Source organism: Denticeps clupeoides, chromosome 19 (assembly GCF_900700375.1).
Source record: "Denticeps clupeoides chromosome 19, fDenClu1.1, whole genome shotgun sequence".
In the NCBI taxonomy this organism is placed as follows: Eukaryota; Metazoa; Chordata; class Actinopteri; order Clupeiformes; family Denticipitidae; genus Denticeps; species Denticeps clupeoides.
In genome coordinates, this window is record NC_041725.1 from 9431973 (window position 1) to 9455438 (window position 23466).

The window sequence follows — 23466 nt, forward strand, 5'->3', positions numbered from 1 at the left end:
GAAATCTGCCCAGCTAAATACACACACCAAAAGCAATCCTACTGTTAGTAATGCAGCAATACCGGACACTGGGCAAACCCCCACCCCTCAGCACAACTCACTGGTGTAGCCCCATCATCCCAGTACTCTGCTGCTCTGTCTATATTACTCATTCCCCAGCATTCCCCTACTCCCCTGTTGATGTAGACACTCATTACTGACTGTTGTCTCCTCCCAAAATAGCCTCTCTTTGCCCACTGATTGTGTGTATGTGTGTGTCTGAAAAGTTGGACATTTGATTTGATCTGAGTATGTGTGGGTATGAGAGAGAAAGGTAGAGAGCACAATAGAGAGGCATTGAGAGGACCCAAGGTGAGGACATAACAGTGAACCGTACAGTAATGGATGATCCACAGAACAGGAGCCAGTCATTGTCTTTGGGTCCAAGCTGCTGACTAGTAAATTATCTCTCCATTAAAAAATGCATTTATTCATTATTCATTCATCATAAGCTATTAGGATAAGACTATTTTGTGAGAGTGGCATCACCAAAATACAGTAAGTCTATCACGGCATCCACTCTACAGACTCAGTAAGATGGTTTCAGTGGTTTAAGTGAATTAGATGGTGGGAGATGTGGTTAGCACTGAAATTAGGTTATAATCAATGTATATCTAAATGTATGTGAAAATTTCTCTCAATTCTTCCTATTCAACATTAGTCCCTGAAGGCTTAAACAATGTTCACAGGGGGAATGATGACTGTGAAGAAAAAAAAAATAGCTGAGAGATTGGGTACTAAGAGAGAACTTTGCTTCTGCATCTCGAACCAGTCCACTGATAAAAAGACTAACAGTCAAGCCTCAAAAGAAAAGAGGACCTACGCCAAACAAAACCCTACTGACTCAGACCCATCAAACTCAGTAGCTGGACAATGGGACTCGGGACAGCAGATACGAAAGAGGGTCTGCTGGGCTGAGTGCCATGGGGCCTGACAGTAGAGCTGAGAGCTTTCATCAAACCTCCCCCAACCCCTCCTCACACACTGGCCGTGCATTTTGAGTGTGACAATAATGGTCATTGGCAAAGGAATATTTATCTCTATGTGTGGTGTGCATGTGCAGCAGGATGAAGACCGTGTGACGCTGTGCTTTTTATGTGTCTGTGGACTGTGTGCTTGTGGTGTATATGCATGTAGCTCTAGCCAGTGTGTGTGGGAGTTTGATGAAAAGCGCGAGTTGCGGTGCCATGCGGACAGCACAGCTTTCGTGCAGGAACGTATTCTGACCTCTCCGTCCCCAGCCTAAAGGCCCCCACGTCCACACCGAAACAGAAGAGAGACATCGCCGTTAACACCTAACACTCTCAACCTGTAAATCCTGCAGCTGCACTCACCCACACACACGCACCCAAACACACAGACTCAAAGACACACATACCCTCTAAACATGATATATAATACGTGGAACAGATCTAAAAACATGAAACAATATCTTTATGAAAAGCTACATTCAAAACCAATGCTCTTATCTATTAATTTGCTTTGATGAAATAATCATGTCAACCAGTCTCTCTCTCTCTCTCACCTTGGTCATCTTGCTTTTACTGTCTGCAGTGAGGAAGGACATATTGTTGATCTCGTTCATCACTACAAAGTTCTGCTCCTCTCTCTTGAAGTTCTGCGGTGAATAAGGGATACAAAGTAGCATACGTTGCGTGCAGGAAGTAGGCAGGTTTGTGTGCAGGATTCCTTGAACTTTAACATTTAATGGTATATTCATACAAAAAAACAGATTATTCAATGACAATCAGAATATGCTGGTTACATATTTTTGGGGAATTCGTAAATTATACCATTAATTTAAAATTATTACAAAACATTTCAAATTTCACGAAATGGGAAATTAACATGAAACATTTATTTTTAAATAATACCTTTTCCCTCCAGTTACATGAAGTATAATTTTACATATATATAGTATCTATAATATATCTTATAACAATATGAATTTGTAGCCCTTTCAAACCTTTAGGCTAAAGTGACTTACATGAGATTTGGACCAGAATATGAAGACCTCTCCCACCATTCTGAAGAGATCCTCAGCGTCGGGATCTGGGCAGGTCAACCACCGTGCCCTGTTTGAAAGAAAGGGAATTGCTTAAAAGAATTGCTTTGGTGAATGTGTGTACATTACTCTTCACAATCCACAAGTGTTCTTCGAAGTCGAGAACCGTACCTGTTGTTGTCAACATAGCGGATAAGCAATGGGTAAAGGGCGTACAAGTCCCTGCAGAGCACAGCGAACTCATCTCGGATGGTGCCGTCCTCACTGTCTACCTCGGTCTTCCCCTCCATGCGGAGCTGCTCTTCCTCTATCACTACCTTCCCCGCACGCTTCTTCAGCTTCTCCATAGTGGGAATAAAATGGGACTTGAGCATCTCCGGTTTGGCTCGGCTCACAATGGGCTGAGCAAAGACTGGGCATAGGAGAGTCAGAAGATATGATTCAAACATTTGAGACAAACATTTGAAAAAAATTAATATTCGATGTTTTTTCTAAAATAAGTCAGTCTGTTGTCATACATTTGCACAATGTCAGTAGATGGCTCCAAATGTGATATTTTCGTGGAATTACCTTTTTTTTACTATCATACAGGGAAATACAGTACAGGCCAAAGGTTTGGACACACCTTCTCATTCATTGTGTTTTCTTTATTTTCATGACCATTTACATTGGTAGATTCTCACTGAAGGCATCAAAACTATGAATGAACACATGTGGAGTTATGTACTTAACAAAAAGTGGAGACCTGGCCTCCACAGTCACCGGACCTGAACCCAATCGAGATGATTTGGGGTGAGCTGGACCGCAGAGTGAAGGCAAAGGGGCCAACAAGTGCTAAACACCTCTGGGAACTCCTTCAAGACTGTTGGAAAACCATTTCAGGTGACGACCTCTTGAAGCTCATCGAGAGAATGCCAAGAGTGTGCAAAGCAGTAATCAGAGCAAAGGGCGGCTATTTTGTTAAGTACAGAACTATTATGTACATAGTACATAACTATTATGTACATAGTACATAACTATTAAGTACATAACTTTTGATGCCTTCAGTGAGAATGTAAATGGTCATGAAAATAAAGAAAACACATTGAATGAGAAGGTGTGGCCAAACTTTTGGCCTGTTCTGTACCTTTTCCATTTCCGTCATTCTCTTGTCCTCTATTCCACCTCTATTCCAGTTTATTCTGCATTAGCTCACCAGCCAGTCTCTTCATCCAGGAGGCCTCGTCAATGCCCAGGTTATTGACCACAATCTTCATTATGCTGCCCAACAGTTGGTTCAGCTGTTCGGAGGTGACCGAGGTGCAGATCTCTCCTTCCTGTTCAGGGAAGTTTTCGGGGCCTCTCTCCCACCAGCGTGGCAAGTAGTTGCACAGCATTGGAAGGGTGATCTCGATCACATGGGGCATCTCAGTATAACGAGCACCTGACTCGGCCAGGTCCCCAATCTCCTTCATCAGGATATCCAGTTCTGGGATATCCTGGCATAGCTCTTGTACCTCATTAGGAAGACCCAGAACTAGCAAGCAGATGAAATAATGGCAATTACATGCGAATAACCCAAACCAGAGTGATGTGAGTAAATATATATATATATATATATCTACTAACTGCTTCTCTCTCGGGGTGTCTTGGTCGTGTAGACTGAATAAGCATTGAATTCATTGAGCTCAGGCTCCAGGTATGCCACAGGCATAGCAGCAGCCAGATGAGCCAGACATTCTCCAAGAGCCGGCCTCTGCCTGATGACAGACATCAGCATATTAAACAGTGGTGTTCTTCTGGATGGACACACCTTCAAAGACAATTGTGGGATGCTCACTTTTCTGCATGTGGGGTCTTGACGGTGCCAAGTGAATAAATGCTGCACATGATGCGGTAGCAAGAAATCTGCAGGTCATCCACTGTTAGGAAAAAAGACATGGAGGACAAAAAGGGAGTCTTACGACACATCCCAGGAAAAATATGTGAACAATCCTTTCTCATGTACTTACAGATGACATCGTCGCCAAACTGATGTTGGGCAACGTGGTCAAAGAAAGTAGTGAGCACCGGCAGCAGAGCGATAGTGGTATAGTTGATGTTCTGGGACACACCCTTCACCTTAAAGAAGGTGAGGGAGAAGAAAATTTAGGAAAATTCTACAAATAGCAGATGAGGCAAGCTAAAGCAAGGTGTGAACCTCACCTGGTTGCGGCTGGAGACCTTTCCTAGTTTAAGGTTTTCCACCATTTTCTCAATGTCGTCAGCAGCACTCTCAAAGAAAGAGCGCAGGCCAGCTTTCACAATCTCAGGGCCAGATTTCATCACAGTCCTGCAGAAGGGGGACAAAAGATGAGAAAAGAAGTAAAAATGAACATTAATCTAAATCTGAATCATTAAAAACACTGATATCAAACTGCATGAACCAATGCTCTTTAGCAGAGGCACCCTGCATGAATGAAGTATAAAATGTCATCACTTTGTTTTAACTTTATATGAGGCATAAAGAGCACAAGTACTGGGGTCATCCCCAGTGTTACCTTGCATCCAGTGAGCGGGACAAGATGTGTAGACAGTTAATCACTGCAGAGGCATCCGTTCCTGCAGAGGACACATGTTATTTGGGTATTATTGTTTTTAATGGTGTACCTGCTACACACAAGCAATTTTACGTTATTTGTGATCGGCTGCACAAATCCTGGTACCAGTTTAGTTCATGTTTAAATAAAAGCAGCACAAGAATGAAAAACAATACTTATGTTATACAGAATATAAGTTTATGTTTATAAGGTATAGTTATGCTGTTAGTATATCTTAAACTGGGATTTACATCATGGATCTGACTGATAATATATTTATATTTTTAAGATATATAAATGCACATTCAAAAATGATTATTGCCATGTCTAAATACTAAATAAGCATATGCAGTCTACCAGTGTGAGATTCTATGCTCTGGCAGCGATGTGTACTAAAACCATTACCGGCTCTTAATGGCAGCGCAGCAATTACTGTGATCACAAGCAAAAGAGATCACCGCAGAAGCAAAACAGCGAGTATAAAATATAAAGTGCTGCAAAGACAAACAGCTCCGCTCATAAGTAAAGCTAGAAAGAAAGAAGGAGAGAGGAGAGGAAAGGAAGAGACAGACAATGAGTTGAGGTTAGGGTAACATTTTATATGAAGAAAGCCGAACTGATATAGTAAAAATAAAAAACAAAGGGGAATGAGTGAAATTAGTGAAGAATCCACTATCATCGACTCCTCATGCAGACTCCTTACCAAACAGGGAAACTCTGTGTCTCACCAAAGCAGCCAACTTACAGAAGATACTGAGGCAGAAAAGGGAAGGAAAGAAGAAGAGGGAGGAAAAGAGAGATGAAAGAAAAGAAGGACGGTGACATTCAGGCAGGGGAGAAAAACGGAATGAAGCCCAAAGAAATCCAATAAAAGAACTAAAGTGATTGAGAGGTACAGAGGGCTGGAATTCTGGGACGGTTCACAGTCACAGGCAAAGGGTGGTGTGTGAAACGAGATGATGGCTGAAAGGCCCAGAGGTTTTCATTAACAATAATGCTGCAAAATTTGTTAGAACTTAAAGTAATGTTTTTTACAACACTGTAATTTTAAAAACCATGTTGCAACCATGTTGAGATCATAAGAATGTGTCCTGTATCTAATTCTCAACAAAAATGAAGCCGTATTTGTTGTTAAACTGCATAATGTTAAATGGAGATTATGAGGGATGCCCTTTAGATGTTTTATCTCCTCACAGTGTTACCTTGCAATCATTTCTTTCTCCTTGTTGGATGAGTGTCCTCCACTACCAAGCACTTTAGCAGGGGTGGACAGAAAGTAGAGACAGTGGTTCTTAAAGTACTGGTTAATCAGTGGTAAGAGAATCTGGGAATGATTAAAAAAAGATGCTTTCAGTGACGTCCCACAAGGCAAAAACCAACTAGAGGAGGTCATATTATCAGCCCTAATTGGCAGAAAACTGATAAATGAGGCATCAATAAGTACTGATATCTGAGATTAAACTGAAAAAAATTGGTTTTAGCACCTCACCTTTGCAAAGAATTTGATTTCTTGCTCATGAGGAGATTTCTCCACTCTGCCACTGCTTACTACGGCCTCTGGAGAAAGAATTACAAACACCATTCAAGCAACATAAAATCGTATCATACTGATGAATCTTTAACAATCAATCAATAACAAAACAAGTCTTTCAAAGCCATATTAGCAATACCCAGATGGGCAATAAACTCCTGAGCAATTTCCATCCACTTCAGCAACTTCTGCAGGAAACCATAAGCAAAGCGTTTCTCAATGGAGGAGATCTCCTGCTCCATGTCTTTGAGGCCCCTGCAAGAACAGAAAAGAACACGTGGTATAAAAATCAATAACGTTAACTATGTTTTGTTGTGCATTCATTGTTACACTATAATGATTCTGATCATACACTACCTATAATGATTCTGAAACATTTTACCTGGTTACAGCATAGCCATTCAACTGCAAAAATTTAAGGAGATCCTGGGCTTTTTCTCGATCACGGGCCTTCTCCTTGGCAGTCAAAGTGTCATAAGGCACAAGGAGGGGATGGGTGCCACCACCTAAACAAAATCCAGTCGTCAGTCACTATAAAATTCATATGTACAATACTGTGCAAAAGTTTTAGGCAATAGTGAAATAGTGTTTCATCTTCCCAACAGTAAATTGTTCAGGAAGGGACAATGTGTTAAACACACAAATAATAATAATAATAAAGTGAATGTGAAATTACCTTTGATTTAAAAAAATATGAGAACTTGGGGTCTCTTTAATTAATGGTCTCTTACAAGCAAACGTTTACAGATAGAAAACATCATTGTACTGCTGCTTAGAGAACAACAGGGTAACAGCTGAGGAGACTTTTTCGCATCTTTCTCTCTATTCAATTCCATTGAATGTAACAAAAATTTGAGGCTCATATGGGGACATTGGTTTAGAATTTCCTGTTCAGTCTGCCGTACCTTTTGACTGTAGCTCTAACTTCTTCTTCCTGCCCCAGGTGTTGTGATAGTTTTCTGCCAATTGCTCAGCCATTGACTGAAACAAGAAAAAGCTTCATGAATGCACTGGTCGATGGACAACACTAAAGTAACAGATTAGTTAATTAAGATTGGAATGTTCAGGTTTTAATTCAATATTTTGTACACTAAAAATACAATTTGCTGATACCTGAAGCTCCCTGGACAGAGCCATTCCAGTCAATTCCACAGGCTGGGGTGCATATCCTTGGCTTGGGTCATATGTTACCTGAAAAGATTAAGAACATACATATGCAAACATACATTCACTGACTCAGAATTTGATTTGCTCTACCATTGCATTCTACTGTACCTGGGCAGTCTGGGACACTTTCCTTGTTACAGCCTTCTCCACCTTCTCTACCTCACCTTCCCTGGCCTTCTCAATGGTCCACTCCCATGCCAGCATAGCTTTAATGGACTCTTTGATGGGCCAGCGGTAGATTTCCTTGTCCTTCAGAAGCAGATCAGAGTGTTAATTTTATGTTCTCTACATACACGACAGGTATATATCTCTATATACATGGCAGAAATGAATTAACAGCGACTAGGAGAAAGAAAGAGCAAAGGAGAAAGAGGAGGCACCTTTTTAAAAAAAGAAGATAAGGTGACGGCATACCTTTTCAGAGAATGTTTTGTAAGGACGTAGCATAGGATGTGTCTTTGCATTTTCATCTATCGCCTCACCATAAGTCCAGTTATTCTGGATCTGTAAGAGAGCAGAGATAGATAAGGATGAATAGAACATGTCATTCAAATTTTATGCATAAAGAATGTTTTTATAATAATCATATTAAACTACTGCATCAGATGACCTTTTCAAAGGCCCACTTGTCATGAGTATGTTCTGCATATTTGTTGATGAAGGCATCGAGTCTCTCTGGTATGATGGTGCTACAACAAATAAAACCATACGTTTAGTAACTATGCAAAACAATTGTGAAAACATCAGTTCTAACCAGTACAATATGCTTATCTATAAGTGACTTAGAATTACAACCATTGTTTAAATGCAAAATCATCTCCCAACACTCAAAATCTACAAACATATCATACCAAGGATAAGGAGAGCAAGTGATATCTTATATAATTGGCTAAATAAGGCCTGGTTCAGTATAGTCACTATATTTCAAATATTTAAAAGCAATGGACATCCTCCAGATGTGATATTTCAGTGTTTAAGACAAATATTAAAGGTGTGTTATGTAGTAACTATATCTTACTTTGTTGTCTCCACTGGTTTGGGATCAAAGTTGCCCTCTGCATCCACAGAAGCTTTCTTCTCAGTTGCAGAATAGCTGGCATCCACATAATCAGGAGGGATGGCTCCAGCAATTGCACACAGGCATGGCATGGCCATTTTAAAAAGTTCAGCATCGAATTTCTATGGGCAAGGAGAGAAACTAATGTGTCTATAGCAAGTTTTTGAAGTTGTTAACAAGGAAAACTAGTCTGGTTCATTTAGCATCTCACCTTGTGAGCCAAAGACTCAAAGATGCCCCAGAAGAGTTTACGAGAAAGATGCAGCTCTTCCTCTGAAGTGATACCAAAATTAGCCCAGCCATTGGGTAGGCAGTAGTACTTCCAGCAACGTTCATAGTGATTGGTCAACAGCTACGAATTGTAAAAAAGTGTAACAATGGAGAATATTAAAACACAAAAGAAAATCATTTTGAACTTGCCTAAATTTGTATGGAACATGTACCATACCTTAAGAGGCATCTTGGCATATTCATTAAGAATTGGCACATCAAAAACCAGTCTCCTCAATAAATGCTGCAGCATGGATGGCCGTAGATACCTAAAGGTTTATTATGTGAAAATAATAATAATATGATGATCATCATTATTATAATTGTTGGTGTTGTTATTGTTATTATAACTGTTGTTGTTATTATTACTACTATTATTATTATTGAATTATATTCACTATTGAAATTTAGAAGAAAAATATTACAAAAGAATGTACAAAAAAAAATTGATAATACATATAATTATTTTTTATCACATCACATGAATCCAGTGCAGGGTTTAAAAGGGGAACTTACTTGCAGAGGGACATAAGGCAGTCCTCAATGACATCTCTCTGTGCTTTGGTAAGTGCACGTCCACGGGACAGCCTGTAGATGGTGTGGAGCATGGAGTCGATCATGATAGCACGATGGTCTGTGCCAGCAAACAATGGGGCACATTTGGTGAGTAGAGGCAACACAGCTGAGCACAGGTAGCGGTTGAGTGCCAGAGCCATCTCTGTAGTGCTGAACGCTGCCTGAACAAGAACAGCATACGGCAAGTCAGGAATTAATTCACCTGATACGTTTCATACGAACATGAAATCATCAGATTAAGCAACTTGCCACTCATATGCAATTTTAAATGTAATTAATGTAAAGATATTTATACTGTACAGAAATAAATTCAAGGTTTTTACTTACATCTTAACATTAAACTGTTGAAATCTGCATTGTAAGCTGAAGTTTTTTGTACGTCATTTGGATATAAAGTACATATAAAGTACAGTGCAGAAATAAAAAAACGATAATTAAAGGTTCACTACTGCAGTAAGTGGTCATGACCAGCTAAAAGTGTGGAACATACAAATAATAATTATTAAGTAAAAGTGGGAATAATTTTATTGTCATATGAGAAAAAAATGTTTTATATCGAGGGATAAGCCAGAAGAACTGGGGCTTGATCTCTTCCAACTCTGTAAACTAATGAATAATCTCCTACAAGTTCATTTCTACTGATGGAAAACAACATTGTATTGTAGCTTAGCAAATATTAGTAGGAGTCTCATTCTCTATACAAAAGTGTCATTGTTTCATAAAACGTAAAGTAAATAAATATTTGAGCAATTAGGTGTTTTGTTATGTTAACAAAATTACTTCGAGTTTATATAAACAGTGGTTTTGTTTACACTGGTTCAATTCTGCAGAGTGCTGCATATTATTAAATAGAGGACATGGTCATCTGGAGCATGCTGATCTTATATACTACAATCAACAAAGAAAATGAAACAAGCAATTCAGATGACAAATCCTACAGTTAAATGCGTAAATAAGGAGCACTTTGAAAAACTTCAGATGCCACAGCAGCTTCAGCATTTCAGCATCAGAGCCCCAGCAGACCAGCCTCACCGTGTCCAGGGAGGCACAAGCTCGCATGTCAGGCAGGAAGCCAACTTCCAACACATGCAGCATGAATTCCTGGTTGTCAATGCCATAGACTCTGTCCAGGAACAGCACCATGGATGCCTTATGATCGGGCACAAAGCTGGCTGACATCTTGGGCTCCACAGTTTGGCCATCTGCACAGAGAGAAAGAAACTGAAATCTAAAAGAATAAAAACAGGTACTGTAGGCTTTAAAAAAAAAATTCTCTGACCTTTGCCAAAGGTAGGTATTTGAACAGGGAGGCTAATGACTCCCACAAGGTCCTCGATGGGCACTAGAGATCTCAGAATAGCCCTGATCCTCAAGGCCTCACCCTTACCAGCCTCAATCAACTGTACAGCAAGTGAAGATCAATGTTTATCAGAAGTTTGATTATTCTTAATAACTATTTGTATGTTAAAGTCAAACATGCATTTACTTACATGCATTTCTGGGGCACAACGACCCAATAAGTCGATAAGAGCAGAGTAGAAGGACATGATGGCATTCCCAAGATGCACTCTGTTCTCCTCATGCTGTTCCTCCCCTCCAAACCTATAAGGATGGGATACTCAGAACTCAAGATAAGACCACTAAACACAAAATGTATTCCGTATTAATATTAGCAGTAATCAAACCGTGAAAGCTATATTCAATTTTCTTACATGAAGCGCCTGTCTTTCTTGACTGTGGGTCCATCTCTGGCTGGGTCCTCTGATATCTTTATGGCCTCTTCAATGGCTGCCAGTAGACCAGCACCCCCCTCTCCTCTCAGGGCAGGGCCAAAGCACTCAGGCCGGCGAATAAGCAACCGCACCACTACATTAGCATTTTCTTCCACACTTTCTCCTGCGGGGCAATGGTCAGTCAGAGTGGGATGTGATACCTAACCCAACAGCTATTTTAAACGTTCCCTGGCATTACACTACTGATGAGGGGCAAAACATCCAGACCACCTTCACTACCACAGTCTGAATCTTCTGAGGAGGGCAAGACATTTTCCTAAAAGTATATATTGATCAAATACATACCATTGACGAACACAGCAAAGCGAAGGAAGTCCAGATATCTCTCTCCACCACATGGGTTCCAGCCAATATCAGGATAGCCTTTAGACAACAACATTGGGCAGCTCTGCAAACCACAGCCAGCTAGGTATGTCACCACCTGTACAACAAATAAGAAACACATTTCTAATTATTTATAAGAACGTTTTGATTTTCATTTTTTTTTCCAGTTCTGATTTGTTGACATCAGACCATTTCTAAATCCTGCTCTTGCAGAGCCAGTGCCAGTTCATTGTTGTCAATGCAGGAGGCAGCAGCCACATCCAGTGGCGTGGATCCACGCATTCCTAAAAAAACAATCATAATTTAATAATCATTTAGCACACTGTTGTACACCCATTTGTATTATATTGTATATATGGAATACTGGCACATTCCTTTAAATTACCGTATCTACAGCAGTCAGCCTTGTGTCTTCAACCTCAACACGTCAGTTTCATAAACTGATATTGCACACTTCCATACCACCCCAACCCCTTTTCGCAATTTATTGTACTAAGTGCAGGTTATTAGTAAGTACTCCATTTAAAAGTTAATGCAGTAGAAGCGTAGCCAGATTTAGTACACCTGGATGTGCTAATTTCCAAAACACTTCAGCTATGAGTCATTATATGGTTTTACTGGTAACCATGGCGATGCTCACCTAAACCAATGCCACTGTTCTGAAGCAGATAGGAGAGGTGATCAAACATAGCACGCTGATTCTGTCGACTGATGCGACAGAAATAGCACAGGAAACGACAGCAGTTGGTCACCATCTGAGGGAACCGTATCTCCTAGAATTAGAGAAAAGAGGTTGTAACTGTTCAACAAATCTAAATCAATAGTGATCAAAGTAAAATATGGTAGAGAGGCAATTTGTTGTACCTTTGAGTCTCCTCCACCACCAAGTACATTGACCATGACCTCCATAACTGTCTCATGCATACCAAGTGCCCTCATTAGGTTGGGGTGCTGATAGAACACCTTGTTGTTCATGATGTTTCTGGAGTATCGTAGCAGAGCATAAAATCAGTCTAACAAAATAATGTCTAAAATTCAGTCTAACACGTTTGTCCCAAATTGCCACCTTCAGCAATTGAACATTCTATGGCTGAAACACTGACCCAATACTCTGGATCATAAGCCTCTCCTCCTCTGGGCCCATCTGCACAATGAGCAAGGAGCGAATTTGACCCAGGCACTCCAGGAGATCCATTGTGTCCTGCACGGACACGGCATTGATGGTGTATGCTTTGGGCAAGGAACGGATCAGTTCGCCCAGCCCATCATACTGGCGGTGTAGCAGGCTGAACATGAGGCGCACCAGCTCTGGGTTCTGGATAAAAGATTCCTGGGCCCAGTGGATCATGGTGTGAGAGATAAGCTCCTGCAGGGTGCCTAGTAGTGGGAAGTAGAAAGATACAGGAACACCAGTTGCAATTGGTACAACTTATATATGGATTATGAATTGCAAAGGAACTTAATGAGGACATTTCCATATGAACTCAGAAACAAAACCAACATAAATTCAGCAGAAGACATGTAAGCTACTAAGACCTAAAGTTTTGCGTGTTGACTGTTACTCACTAGGTTTGGGCTCTTCATCAGGTTCAGGTTCCTCTTCCTCCTTCTTCTTGCGAAGGTTTTTGACCTTATCCACTAGGCTCAGCAGTCTTCCTCTAACAGATGTGTCAACTTCTACCTCCTCCTCTTCCTCCTCAATATGTACACCTGAATAATAAAAGTAAGGTAAAGAAGCAATTAAGTCTTCTAATGTCTGCCATTCACCACCTTATTGCATTAGTGAAGGTCATGGTTAAAAAAATGACACAGACCGCAGTGCGCAAGCAGGATTTTATGGAACTCCTGCAAAGCCTCCCTCACTTCTTCAGGGATAGGACATTCATCTTCATCAGCATTCTTGCAGTTTGTGAGAAGCATGACCTGAAAAGACAAAATTCAAGATGAGCTCTATAGAGCATGCTCAACCATAGGTGGATCATTACTGAGCGTAATAGAGAGTTAAAGTTTGATCAGTGTAGAGATACTAGTTGAACACATCTGGAAATGTCATCCAACTGATTGGCACAAAACAACATAATAGTATGCACTAATAGGGCGCTGGCACAGCTACATGAATAATAAATGTACCAGCACCCATCCACATGCCCATGGCCGTGTCCATCTTAAAATGAGGTGAAGTCAGACACGTGAAGGAAAGAAAGTGGCAAACATAAACCTGGTCTGAAAGAATATTGCAATCCATAAAATACAAATATTGTGGATATTGTGTAACCACAATATGTATTGTAACCACACTGGCTGCTGGGAGTCTTGGGGAAACTGAGCTGTAGCTGCGAACCGCGTACCTGTTCCTGAGGTGGTGAGCGGAACTCGCGGGTCTTGCGAGCCGTCTCAGCAGCAGACATGGTAAACGCTCTCATTAGCTCATTGTAGCGTTCACGCTGGTTTGTCTGAATCTGGTACACAAAGTTATCGGAGAAGGCAACAATGGCCTCCACTCTGTGTCTGAGCTCACAGTCACAGAAGTACTGCAGGAGGGTGCACACCTGCGTAAAAAAGATGTGAAAAAGGCAACAAAGTCAGAGAAATTTTAATGGTGCCTTGTTACAGGAAGTGCTGAATGAAAAAGACAAAGTCTGAACCTGTAGTTTGACAGACTCAGGCAGAGTCATTTGAAGAAGGCCCTCTTCTGGGATTTCTTCCTCCTCTTTCGCCTCTGCATCTCCAGCTTCAGCCTCCTTCTCCTCTTCTGCTTTCTCGCCATCCACCTTCTCTCCTTCTCCTCCCTCTTTCTCCCCCTTCTCCACATGCTCCTCCTCCTCGCCCTCCTCCTTATCCAAGTTCTTTATCTCTGCTTCTTCCTCCTCCTCTCCCACCCCTTCATCCACAAGATCTTCTTCCTTGGCCTCCTCTCCCCCTTCTTCCTGGGCTTCTTCCTCTTCACCCTTCTCTCCTCCATCCTCTTCTGCAGCTTCCTCCTTGGCTGCACAAAAGACATTGGGGTCAATCATCTTGAGGATATGTGTGGTGTCCTCATCATTGAATATGCCCATGATGAGTAGCGTGTTGATGAGCTTCAGGATGGGCACAAAGTGGAACTCCACGCTGCCCCCCACTGGGTCTCGCATGGCCTGGCTGCCATCTGCCACAGCCTCTGTTATCATGCTCAGAGCATTGGTTTTCAGCTCCTGGAACATAACATGGTAAACTCTTTCAGAACATTTATTCTTTATGATAAGAATAACAAATAAAAAATACATTATGTGATGAGATTAAATTGCCCCAAAAAATGTGGCTCCTCATGTCTTTTTACCTGCAGGGGGAAAATGGGGCTGAGGGTGTACAGGTCAGGGTCTGTACCCACAAAGTTAATGGGGGAGAAGTGAAGTTTGGGCCTCAAACAGGTGGTAAGGCCCACCCCAGGTAGGGAGTGGGATGTGTCATCACTGGGGTAGAGAGTGATGCTAAGGGTCTCCTCTGTCATGGGCACAATGAACTCCCTGTTGGTGCCCAGGCGGTTGCGCTTGGCAGACTCTAAATGGATGCTAATGAGCAGGTCATAGTAGCCGCTACGCAACGGTCCGGGTAAGTAGGTGTTCTCGATGGCGTAGAAGAGCTGCGACTCATCCACATGACTGCATAGGGCGTGGGCCACACGGTTGTTTCCAAGCGCGCAGACAGCGCAATACAGCATCAGCGTATGGTAATGGAACTTCAGAAGGTCCAGGCGCTCTGACAGCTCCAAAATATCAATACACCTGAATGGTAAATGCAACATAGTTAATTGTATAAAGCAAATAAAATAGCATCTGAACATCAACAGAAATACATAGCACTATCCACAGCTAAAACCTAAAAACCCTTGTGTGTGAGTTGTGGTATGAAGCAATTTTCTAGTGCGCATAACACTGCTGTTGAATATTTAATCTCAAACCACATGGAATGTGTAGACAGACATGAACCTGACCTGTTCTCCTCAGGGATGTGCAGCGCCATCATGGTCAGGGGCTCAGTGCACTCCACCATCCAACCGTGCCTTTCACTAACACGTCCCACCTCAGGCTTCAGGAAGTGGTTGGGCATCCGGCTCCAGATGACCGGTGTGAGCATCTCCACATCCAGTCTTGGTGGGCACTGGGGCACAGGATTCTTACTCTCACTGCGGAACATGGCAGCTGAGAGGGGCATAATGTTCTATGGGCATAGGAATAAAAAAGGGAGGAGCACTGGTTAGGTGGACAGAAATGGTGGTCAGAACCCTAGATTCATAACCCCAGATTCAGGAGACATTAGAAAGTATTAAAACAGATAAACATGCAGACCTTCAGCTTTCCAAGTTCCAACTGCAGCATGTTTTGGCTTGAGGGCAGAGCAAACACAGCTGGAAACAATTTGGTGTTAGGTTCCACCTAAGCACAAAATAGAAAACCAAAGAGCTCATTAAATACCACACTACATATTTAATTTCTCAAAAAAAAAAACAGCACCAGGTCTCACCTGGTAGAAGGTGTTAATCTCCTTTCCATTGGCAGTGAAAGTCATGAGGCCTGTATCCAGGTCCACCAGACAGCCAATCACCAGGTCCTCCTGGCTGAAGCGAGTTTGCTGAGAGTTGCCGAACTCCCCTCCCCACACCATGTAGCAATTACTGCGCTTTATGCTGAAAGTGAAAGAAGCCGGGCAATTGCACAAATGCTACCAGCAAGCTATCATTTCTATTTAATGCTCTGTTTTCGCAAACCTGTCATGGATGTTGCCCTTGTCATCACCTACTGTCACAGTAACATTGCGCACTTTGCCAAGATCAAAGTTGAGGTCATACTGATGAAAGTCAGGGGTAACCCAGCCTACCCACACACCACTGGGTTCCTGGCCAGCAAATATACGCACCGAATAATAATACTGAGGAAAGAGGAAGGGATACACAGACAGAGAGACATTAGAAGTGAGAGATATTAAAAGTGTATTTTGTGTTAATAGATATGGCAAACACTGCCAAAATTGTTTATTATAAGATCAGATGCACTGTGGCAGTAACACACCGTTGTGGTGTTGAGGATGATTTCTGGGTCGTCACGATCATCAGGGACCACATCCTCCACCAATCGGGGGACAGTGGGTGGCGCTGGGGGTGGTGTGATCATTGCAGCTTTCTTGGCCTTGAACAGGAAACTAGAGCAGAAAGACAGGATGACAAACAGCATAAATTACTCCAGGTTCTGCTTAACCTATAAAAAAAGTCTGATAATCTTGTCATGCATTTTCTCACCCTTTCTTCTTTCCTTTTTCTGATGCAGTGTCCTTTTCATTTTCTTTAAGGCTGGGCATATCTTTGGGCACTGATGGCTCTTTCTCTTTCTCCTCCTGTTCTTTGCGGCTAGCTGATTTCTTCAGAACTTCATAGTCAGAGTCTGGGTCCACCTCCAGCACTTCGTCCTCAGGGATGGTGAGAGTGCGGGTGAGAGGAGTTGTGCCAGCAGGCACCTTGAATGTCTCGTGGAACTCCACGGGTAGGCTCATCCTAAGAAATAGCATATCGGTGTTGGCGTTCTGAGAGCCGTAGGTCTTGTGGGTGAGCTTGATGCAGGGGGCACAGTCCACTGTGCCGTCCACACGATTAACCTTAGGAAGCAAGACAAACATCTTATGATGTCACAATTCATCAGAACCAAAACACGACCGGATGTAAATATCTGGATAATTAATAGGGCAAAGGTGGCCTAGTGGTTAAGGAAGCGCCCCGTAATCAGAATCAGAGGACACATTCCGTTGTGTGCACCGTGTGCTGTGCTGCAGTGTTTCACAATGACAATGATTTCTCTTTCACTTCACTTTCCAACGAGTCAAAGGTATTAGGGTCTGACATAAAGGTAATAGGGTCTGACAGATTCCAACAGAAATGCAATTATATTGCATAAAATTACTGTTTTAAATGTAATATCTCACTACAAATAATGCTTAAATTTTAATTGAATTATTTTAACAGTTTAATGGGATATGAAGAACTGTCTTCAACATAAATTATTACAAATTATTATCAATAATAATAATTTAATTATTACAATGATAATGATTGTTGTTGTTATTATTATTATTTAATTAAAAATATTATTTCAAGTTGGAGTCCACGGTGTCGGGTATACAGTACCTCGATATGATTGTGATCCTGGGGCACAGGCACAAACTGGGGCAGGCTCTTTGTGAACCACATAGTGATGTCTCTCTTCATGTTGATAGCGAAGGGCTCAAAGCCTTCCTGCAGGCCACAAATGGCGAAGAATCGCAGGCTGCTGACATTCTGGCCCAGGTTTATGCGACCAACCTGAGAAAGGCCCAGTGTGCAGACGGGAATGAAGCCTGGAGAGAGAGAGAGAGAGAGAGATGAGAGTCTCAGCCTGGAGTCTTTATTTGTCCCATTTCTAAAATATACATTGCATAGCTCCGTTAATAACTGCGGTGTGTTATTAACACTATTCAGCACTTCTACACACACGCCGTGTTCCAAGAAAGGTCTTACCTTCTCCAACCTCTATGTCTTTAAATGCCATCTCTGAGCCTGAGTCACTAATTAGCATCTCCCCGTTCAGCGTAAACATCATGTTCATCTCTGTTAGGTCAATCATGCAGCCCACCACGTCACCTGACTGCCACTGCCGACCGAAAGGCTCATTTCCAATGTGCCACCGCTGAGCCTGAAAGGCAAAGGAAGTAAAGACTGAAGGTTAATCAAGTGTTAACACATGCAGTGTATTGCATATAATGTCATTATATTTAGTTAAAAAAAAAAATCCTAAAGATTAAAACATTCAGTCTTTTAGACACAAACCCTGTTTCCATTAAAGACCCAGGCCAGCTCATCTGACCCCAGCTCTTTGTCAGCACGGACGCTGGGACGGGCCCAGCCCACTCTCATCTCTCCTGTCGTCACTGCCTCAAACTCAAAGTACCACTTCCCCTGGGTCACGGCATAGCTCTTCTCTGCCCTGAAGGTGCGAACCTTATCTCCACGGAGCATGTCAATCCCATGACCAGCTGCAGAAGAGAGGGAAACAGAATAGGAAAAGAGAATAACAGGTCGTGCAGTTTTTAGTAAATACCACACACAAAAACATCAACAACAGATCAATAAGATTTGTCTATGGTGACACTTACTGCCCTCCTGGTCAGGAGGCTCAACGTTGTAACCGTAGCCAATGAGAGTGCGCACAGCATTGTTCACACTGTCCCTGTTGGTTTTCTTGGTTTTCTCGTCCAGTAGATTGTAAGGTACCAGACGAGGGTTTCGCTTATTCATGATGTCCTGAAAGACAAAAGGGATTGGTTTTGCAAAGGTATTAAGTATGCTATGTAAAAATTATAAAGCACTGTTGCTCAAGGCCAATGCTCCTTCAATTCAAACATGATCAGCTCCACTTGATTTAATTAATTTGCCCACATTTTTAATTAGTAATAAACTGCTAACTGAAGATCCACAGTCAATACTAGACTTAATATTAGACTGTTAATTTCCCTGTGGCTGTCCTACCACAGCTCCCCAATTCCGCGAGAAAAGAAAAATATGGCGATAACCACCTGCACAATACTGTAGGTCCAGCCCTGCCTCACTCGGTCTCTGGCCCACACATTGTGACCATTTTCTGCCAGCTTCTCCACCAACTGGTTCTGATTGGGCGTTAACTTCACGTGACTGAGATCCAGTGGGGCAGGCTTGTAACCACTACTCATCACATACCTGAAAAATAAATAGTGTGGGTGGTGCAACAAGCAGGTATGCCCAGGTGATATGTCTCCTGCTGTAACGTGTGCATTTCCATATGTTGCATATCACAGTTATTATACACCTACGTCTTTGGAAGCTTGATCTTCTTCAGGTTCTCCTCTGCTTTCTCATCACCCATACCAACATGGCAACCCAGAGCAAGCAGGGTTCTATCAGAACAGGAAGAGTGAGTGAGAAACAAATGAGTGAGAAACAATAGGGAAGTGGACAGAGGTGGTGAAAATACACAAAAGTGGAAGAGAACAGAGCAGAACAGCGAAGAAAGTTTCAGTGACTCAGCATCTCACTCACTTAAGAATCTCTCCAGACATTTGCAGGTTGTAGTTCCTCTCTGGCTCTGGCAGACTCAGGAAGTCTACCAGGCAGGGGTGCAACTTCTTATTATCGTCCCGAAACTGAGGAGAAGAGAAGAGGTTAGGCAAACAGACAGAATACTGACATAGCAAGAGATGAATTAGAAAAATTAAACAAACTGGCCCACACATAAGAAGGTATATGTAGATTAAGAGCATGTTTTTGCTAAATAATAGTTATTAGCATGTTATTAATACATTTTGTATGTAATTTTTTCAAACTCACAGAAGGAACTGAATGCTCTGTCAAGTGCTAATGCTAGTACTCACTACACCGTAGGTCCAGCCCTGTTCAATGCGTGTTACAGCCCACAGCTCATGGATGTTTTCTGCTAGTTTCTCACGGATTCGTTCCAGGTGAGGAGGCAACACAATCTGAGGCAACACAGGAATCAGACTTTAGCATTCCCATCAAACAAACAGCAGTCAAAATGTAAAAATGTAACAGACATATTTATATATTGAGCAGAATTATTTGTGTTATGTACATTTAAAATATTGTATTTGGGGCCTACGCAGGGGGCACTTAGTGAGTCACCCACCAGTGTGGCCAAATTGATAGATTGCAGATTACTGTTAATTTGCGCTTGTAATTTTTGTTTAAAGAAACAAAATGCATGTCATTAAAAATCAATGTCAGTTGATTTATTAATAATTGCATTCAAGAGTCTTTTAATTACAGTGCTAAAAACAGTAAAAATTGAAACAAGAGGGGCTGATACCTGTGCTGTGTCCACAGGGCAGGGGGTAAAGGAGGTGTGTGTGAGGGACAGTGTGGGGCCCAGCAGATTACGCACGCCATCAAAGTCATGTTTGTACTCTTTGATTGGTTCAATACGCATTCTTTCCCTTGGTAGCAAGGCTTCGTAGCATGGTGCATAGCCTGGTGGAGGCAGAAACTTGAAGTCTCCATGACGACCACCCAAAAGGAAACGTGCTCTGTGGGAAAGGTGAGAGACCCGTAAGTAAAAGTTGTGGTTCAGTGAGAAATTATTCAAACTATAATATGTACTCTCTATTGGTGCTGTCATGATCCGGACCGGCAGGGGTTACTCCGGATCTGGAGTCCGGACCAGAGTTTCATGTTCGTCTCGTGTAATGTTCCCTGATCGTGTTCACCTGGTGTATATTTATATAATTGTATAAAACTATCCTGTTTGTGTCTGTTTGCGGTCGTGTCATTGTGCGTGTTCATGTTCCCTTGTCTCGTGTAGTCTGTATTAAACTCCTGTCCTGTGAAATTGTGCAAATGTGTCCTCCTTCATCGACATGTCCAGCCCACCCGTGACAGGTGCATTAATTGCCTTCTTCAAGGAACTACTTGTTTGTCTTCATTTGTGGCTGAAAAGTATCTATTTGTACATAGAATGAAATTGGGTATGATTTCGAAATGAATCGAAATGCAATAACATTAAAATGATTATTGTAATAGATAATAAAAGCAAACTACTCTGCAATAGTTTAAGGATGACTTAAGATGTATTCTGAATGCTAATGCTCACAGTCAATTTGCTAATTCAGCCTTTCTGACTACTGAATGTGCTGAAGATTCATTCAGTCATTGTACAGCTACACTGAAACCAGTCGTTCAGGCTCAGGCAGCCTTGGGTTATTACTTGACTCCAGCAGAGAAGCTGATCACTGGGAAGAAGAGGCCGTCCAGATTAAAGTTCTCAAACATGCCCTGCACAGGATGCCCATTGATGCGGAAGGAGATACTAGGCACACTCAGGTCCAGACAGCAGCTCACAACATCATCAGCGGCCAGAGTGTGCTGGCCTGGTGACGCTACATGACGAGACACATGACCTGGACAGAAAGGAATTGTCAAGGTTGAATGTCTGTTAAAGTTTGAAACTAGTCCACAATGTAAGTACAGTCATCATAATCACCTGACCACAGATGATGACCGTCAAACCCATAGGAGTACAGGTCATCACCAACCCCATTGCCACCCCAGCCTTCTCCTCCACCAGGGTAGGGGCTGTAGCCTTCAGTCATAGCCCAGCCCACCCGCAAATGAGTTGACTGAGCTGAAGCAAAAGGCTCGACATAGTCCACCATAACCTCAAAGTACCACTTCTTATACTGGGTAGACCCTTCGCATGTGCCCAGGTAGAGGTTGGGCCTAACACTGAAAATCACAATATTCAAAATCACACAAATTGTACCGTACAAAGCGTGTAATTACTAGGATCTTAAACAAAGTTCAGTTTTACCTTGTTGCATAGTTCACAATGTTTGTTTGCAGCAGGAGGTCCCGACGTGGTAAGAGATTTTCTGTGATGAGGTTTTGATTGGACCTCACAGCTACACCATTACAGACACAGAGAGAGCGCAGGACATCCAAAACCTGCAAAAGGCAGTGACGAGTGCTGAAGGGATGAATGAATTGAAAATTGTAACACTTTTCATTTTTACCCACGGACCTTATGATTACGGCCATGTTTGTCAAGGAGGGAGATGATTGACTTTATGTGGTTCTCCTGGATGATGTTCAGGACCTCAGGGCTCTCAATCAAAACACAGTACAACACCTCCAGAATACCTGAATGAAAGGAATGTAAAAAATAGCTAGATAATGACTTTGCAAGACAATCCAACCTCAATACCACATGTAAGTCCATAAGAAGCAGAGATGTACCTGAGGAGGCCTCCAGACGATCCAGTTTGCTAACGAGCCAATCCAAATTGTCACAGAAGAGAGCACAGTTTGAGCGGTTTCCTCGGATCAACGAGGCTAGAGGGGGGAAAAACATGCCCCATTCCATTAAATTACATCATATTACATACATGTTGCAACAAATTAGTACTTTCTTTCATTCACATAAATTAATTTTAAATTTGAATAAAAAAAAAGACTAAAAATAGGACTAAAAATGAGGTGAGTATCTGTAAAATTATGTTTTGATACCCAGCAGCTCATAGAGCAAGTTGACAATCTCCTTCCAGGATTCAGCAGCCTCCTCGCCAGCAAACTCAGAGAAATGGGCAGCAGTGTTGTACACATTCAGACGGTCGATACACTCCAGAACAATTGTGATCATGCCCTAAACAGAGTTACGGCATCCAATATTAAGCAAACAAAAGACAAGCAACCATGTAAAATCCTCGACTCAACCATTACTCTCTCAAGACCAGAGTGATTCTCTTTAGCTCTGAGGTGTATCATCTCTACTAAGCAATTTAATCATTTCCTTGGCACGTTTTTATCAGTAAAACTTCAAACATGATTTGAGTTAAACCAAACAAGCTAACAGTTTAGCTTACTAATATGCTAATATCACATTACCGTTTAATTTTGTGGGAGTGCGAGTAGACTGACGCATACTGGTCAATGCACTAAACAATGTTTAACAAACAGCATAAGTGTGGATTGGAAATGTTGCTTTTCTGAGATTTGTATGCTAATCACGATAAACAGGTAAAGTGTATTGCTCTCCATAGTGTATTGCATAAACTAAACCCAGTGTTGAAGTAGTGTCTGGCTGATACCTCTTCTTGGAAGAGGTTTTGGCGATTTCTGAGTGAGCGCAGCTTGGTCTGTTTCTCCTCGTGCTCCAGTTCCTCCTCTGGCGGGCGAAAGTAGAAGATGAGGTCCTGCAGTGAAAGAATGACCCCGTCCAGCGGTAGCGGCACCGAACCAGGCGATTTGTTTTTCCCACTAAGAGAGTCCAGGCCTCTGTGATTGAGAAAGGAAACAATCATCTAATCTATTTCCAGCTATGCAACCTTACAAGCACTACATCAGTTCAACTCGGTTTAAAAGAAAACACACAGAAGGTGCAAGACATAGAGCAAGACATGCTGAACAAATGCAGTACATACAATTTTCCAAAATTTCTATGAAACAGAATGAGAGCAAAATATTTTTTCATATTTGTGGCCTATGCATAGATTATTTGCATTTGGTAGTGTAGGAAGTGTTGCAATATTTGTGTCCCTCTACCCTAAATAGACCTATAGCATTCTCTCCTGTGTCTTTAATCAAGTCTCATTCGCTCACTGTA

The 23466-nt window shown here is 41.9% G+C and overlaps 1 protein-coding gene across 4 annotated transcripts in view; it reads right to left on the reverse strand.

The window, feature by feature from the left end:
- ryr1b (ryanodine receptor 1b (skeletal)) overlaps window positions 1-23466 on the reverse strand; it is a 57290-nt gene that overhangs the window by 21005 nt on the left and 12819 nt on the right. For all 4 annotated transcript variants that reach the window (XM_028961912.1, XM_028961910.1, XM_028961911.1 and 1 more), the window contains exons 13-72: window positions 22952-23138; window positions 22371-22506; window positions 22101-22196; window positions 21886-22004; window positions 21676-21809; window positions 21349-21590; window positions 21073-21265; window positions 20179-20395; window positions 19727-19831; window positions 19395-19498; window positions 19169-19252; window positions 18896-19055; window positions 18476-18623; window positions 18150-18355; window positions 17841-18015; window positions 17472-17680; window positions 16593-16945; window positions 16366-16495; window positions 16065-16225; window positions 15821-15983; window positions 15646-15732; window positions 15291-15517; window positions 14637-15081; window positions 13966-14511; window positions 13669-13869; window positions 13135-13243; window positions 12887-13030; window positions 12424-12697; window positions 12185-12302; window positions 11961-12093; window positions 11510-11604; window positions 11282-11417; window positions 10916-11099; window positions 10694-10805; window positions 10483-10603; window positions 10236-10405; window positions 9144-9364; window positions 8806-8896; window positions 8569-8709; window positions 8319-8479; window positions 7911-7989; window positions 7715-7804; window positions 7409-7549; window positions 7247-7324; window positions 7039-7114; window positions 6516-6639; window positions 6273-6388; window positions 6092-6159; window positions 5805-5926; window positions 5306-5355; window positions 4564-4624; window positions 4229-4355; window positions 4036-4144; window positions 3864-3945; window positions 3653-3783; window positions 3240-3560; window positions 2216-2456; window positions 2027-2114; window positions 1565-1657; window positions 1267-1281 (exon numbers count right to left, since the gene is read on the reverse strand). In XM_028961912.1, coding sequence (XP_028817745.1) covers window positions 1267-1281; window positions 1565-1657; window positions 2027-2114; window positions 2216-2456; window positions 3240-3560; window positions 3653-3783; window positions 3864-3945; window positions 4036-4144; window positions 4229-4355; window positions 4564-4624; window positions 5306-5355; window positions 5805-5926; window positions 6092-6159; window positions 6273-6388; window positions 6516-6639; window positions 7039-7114; window positions 7247-7324; window positions 7409-7549; window positions 7715-7804; window positions 7911-7989; window positions 8319-8479; window positions 8569-8709; window positions 8806-8896; window positions 9144-9364; window positions 10236-10405; window positions 10483-10603; window positions 10694-10805; window positions 10916-11099; window positions 11282-11417; window positions 11510-11604; window positions 11961-12093; window positions 12185-12302; window positions 12424-12697; window positions 12887-13030; window positions 13135-13243; window positions 13669-13869; window positions 13966-14511; window positions 14637-15081; window positions 15291-15517; window positions 15646-15732; window positions 15821-15983; window positions 16065-16225; window positions 16366-16495; window positions 16593-16945; window positions 17472-17680; window positions 17841-18015; window positions 18150-18355; window positions 18476-18623; window positions 18896-19055; window positions 19169-19252; window positions 19395-19498; window positions 19727-19831; window positions 20179-20395; window positions 21073-21265; window positions 21349-21590; window positions 21676-21809; window positions 21886-22004; window positions 22101-22196; window positions 22371-22506; window positions 22952-23138 — 9250 coding nt within the window. The remainder of the gene's footprint in view (window positions 1-1266; window positions 1282-1564; window positions 1658-2026; window positions 2115-2215; window positions 2457-3239; window positions 3561-3652; window positions 3784-3863; window positions 3946-4035; window positions 4145-4228; window positions 4356-4563; window positions 4625-5305; window positions 5356-5804; window positions 5927-6091; window positions 6160-6272; window positions 6389-6515; window positions 6640-7038; window positions 7115-7246; window positions 7325-7408; window positions 7550-7714; window positions 7805-7910; window positions 7990-8318; window positions 8480-8568; window positions 8710-8805; window positions 8897-9143; window positions 9365-10235; window positions 10406-10482; window positions 10604-10693; window positions 10806-10915; window positions 11100-11281; window positions 11418-11509; window positions 11605-11960; window positions 12094-12184; window positions 12303-12423; window positions 12698-12886; window positions 13031-13134; window positions 13244-13668; window positions 13870-13965; window positions 14512-14636; window positions 15082-15290; window positions 15518-15645; window positions 15733-15820; window positions 15984-16064; window positions 16226-16365; window positions 16496-16592; window positions 16946-17471; window positions 17681-17840; window positions 18016-18149; window positions 18356-18475; window positions 18624-18895; window positions 19056-19168; window positions 19253-19394; window positions 19499-19726; window positions 19832-20178; window positions 20396-21072; window positions 21266-21348; window positions 21591-21675; window positions 21810-21885; window positions 22005-22100; window positions 22197-22370; window positions 22507-22951; window positions 23139-23466) is intronic.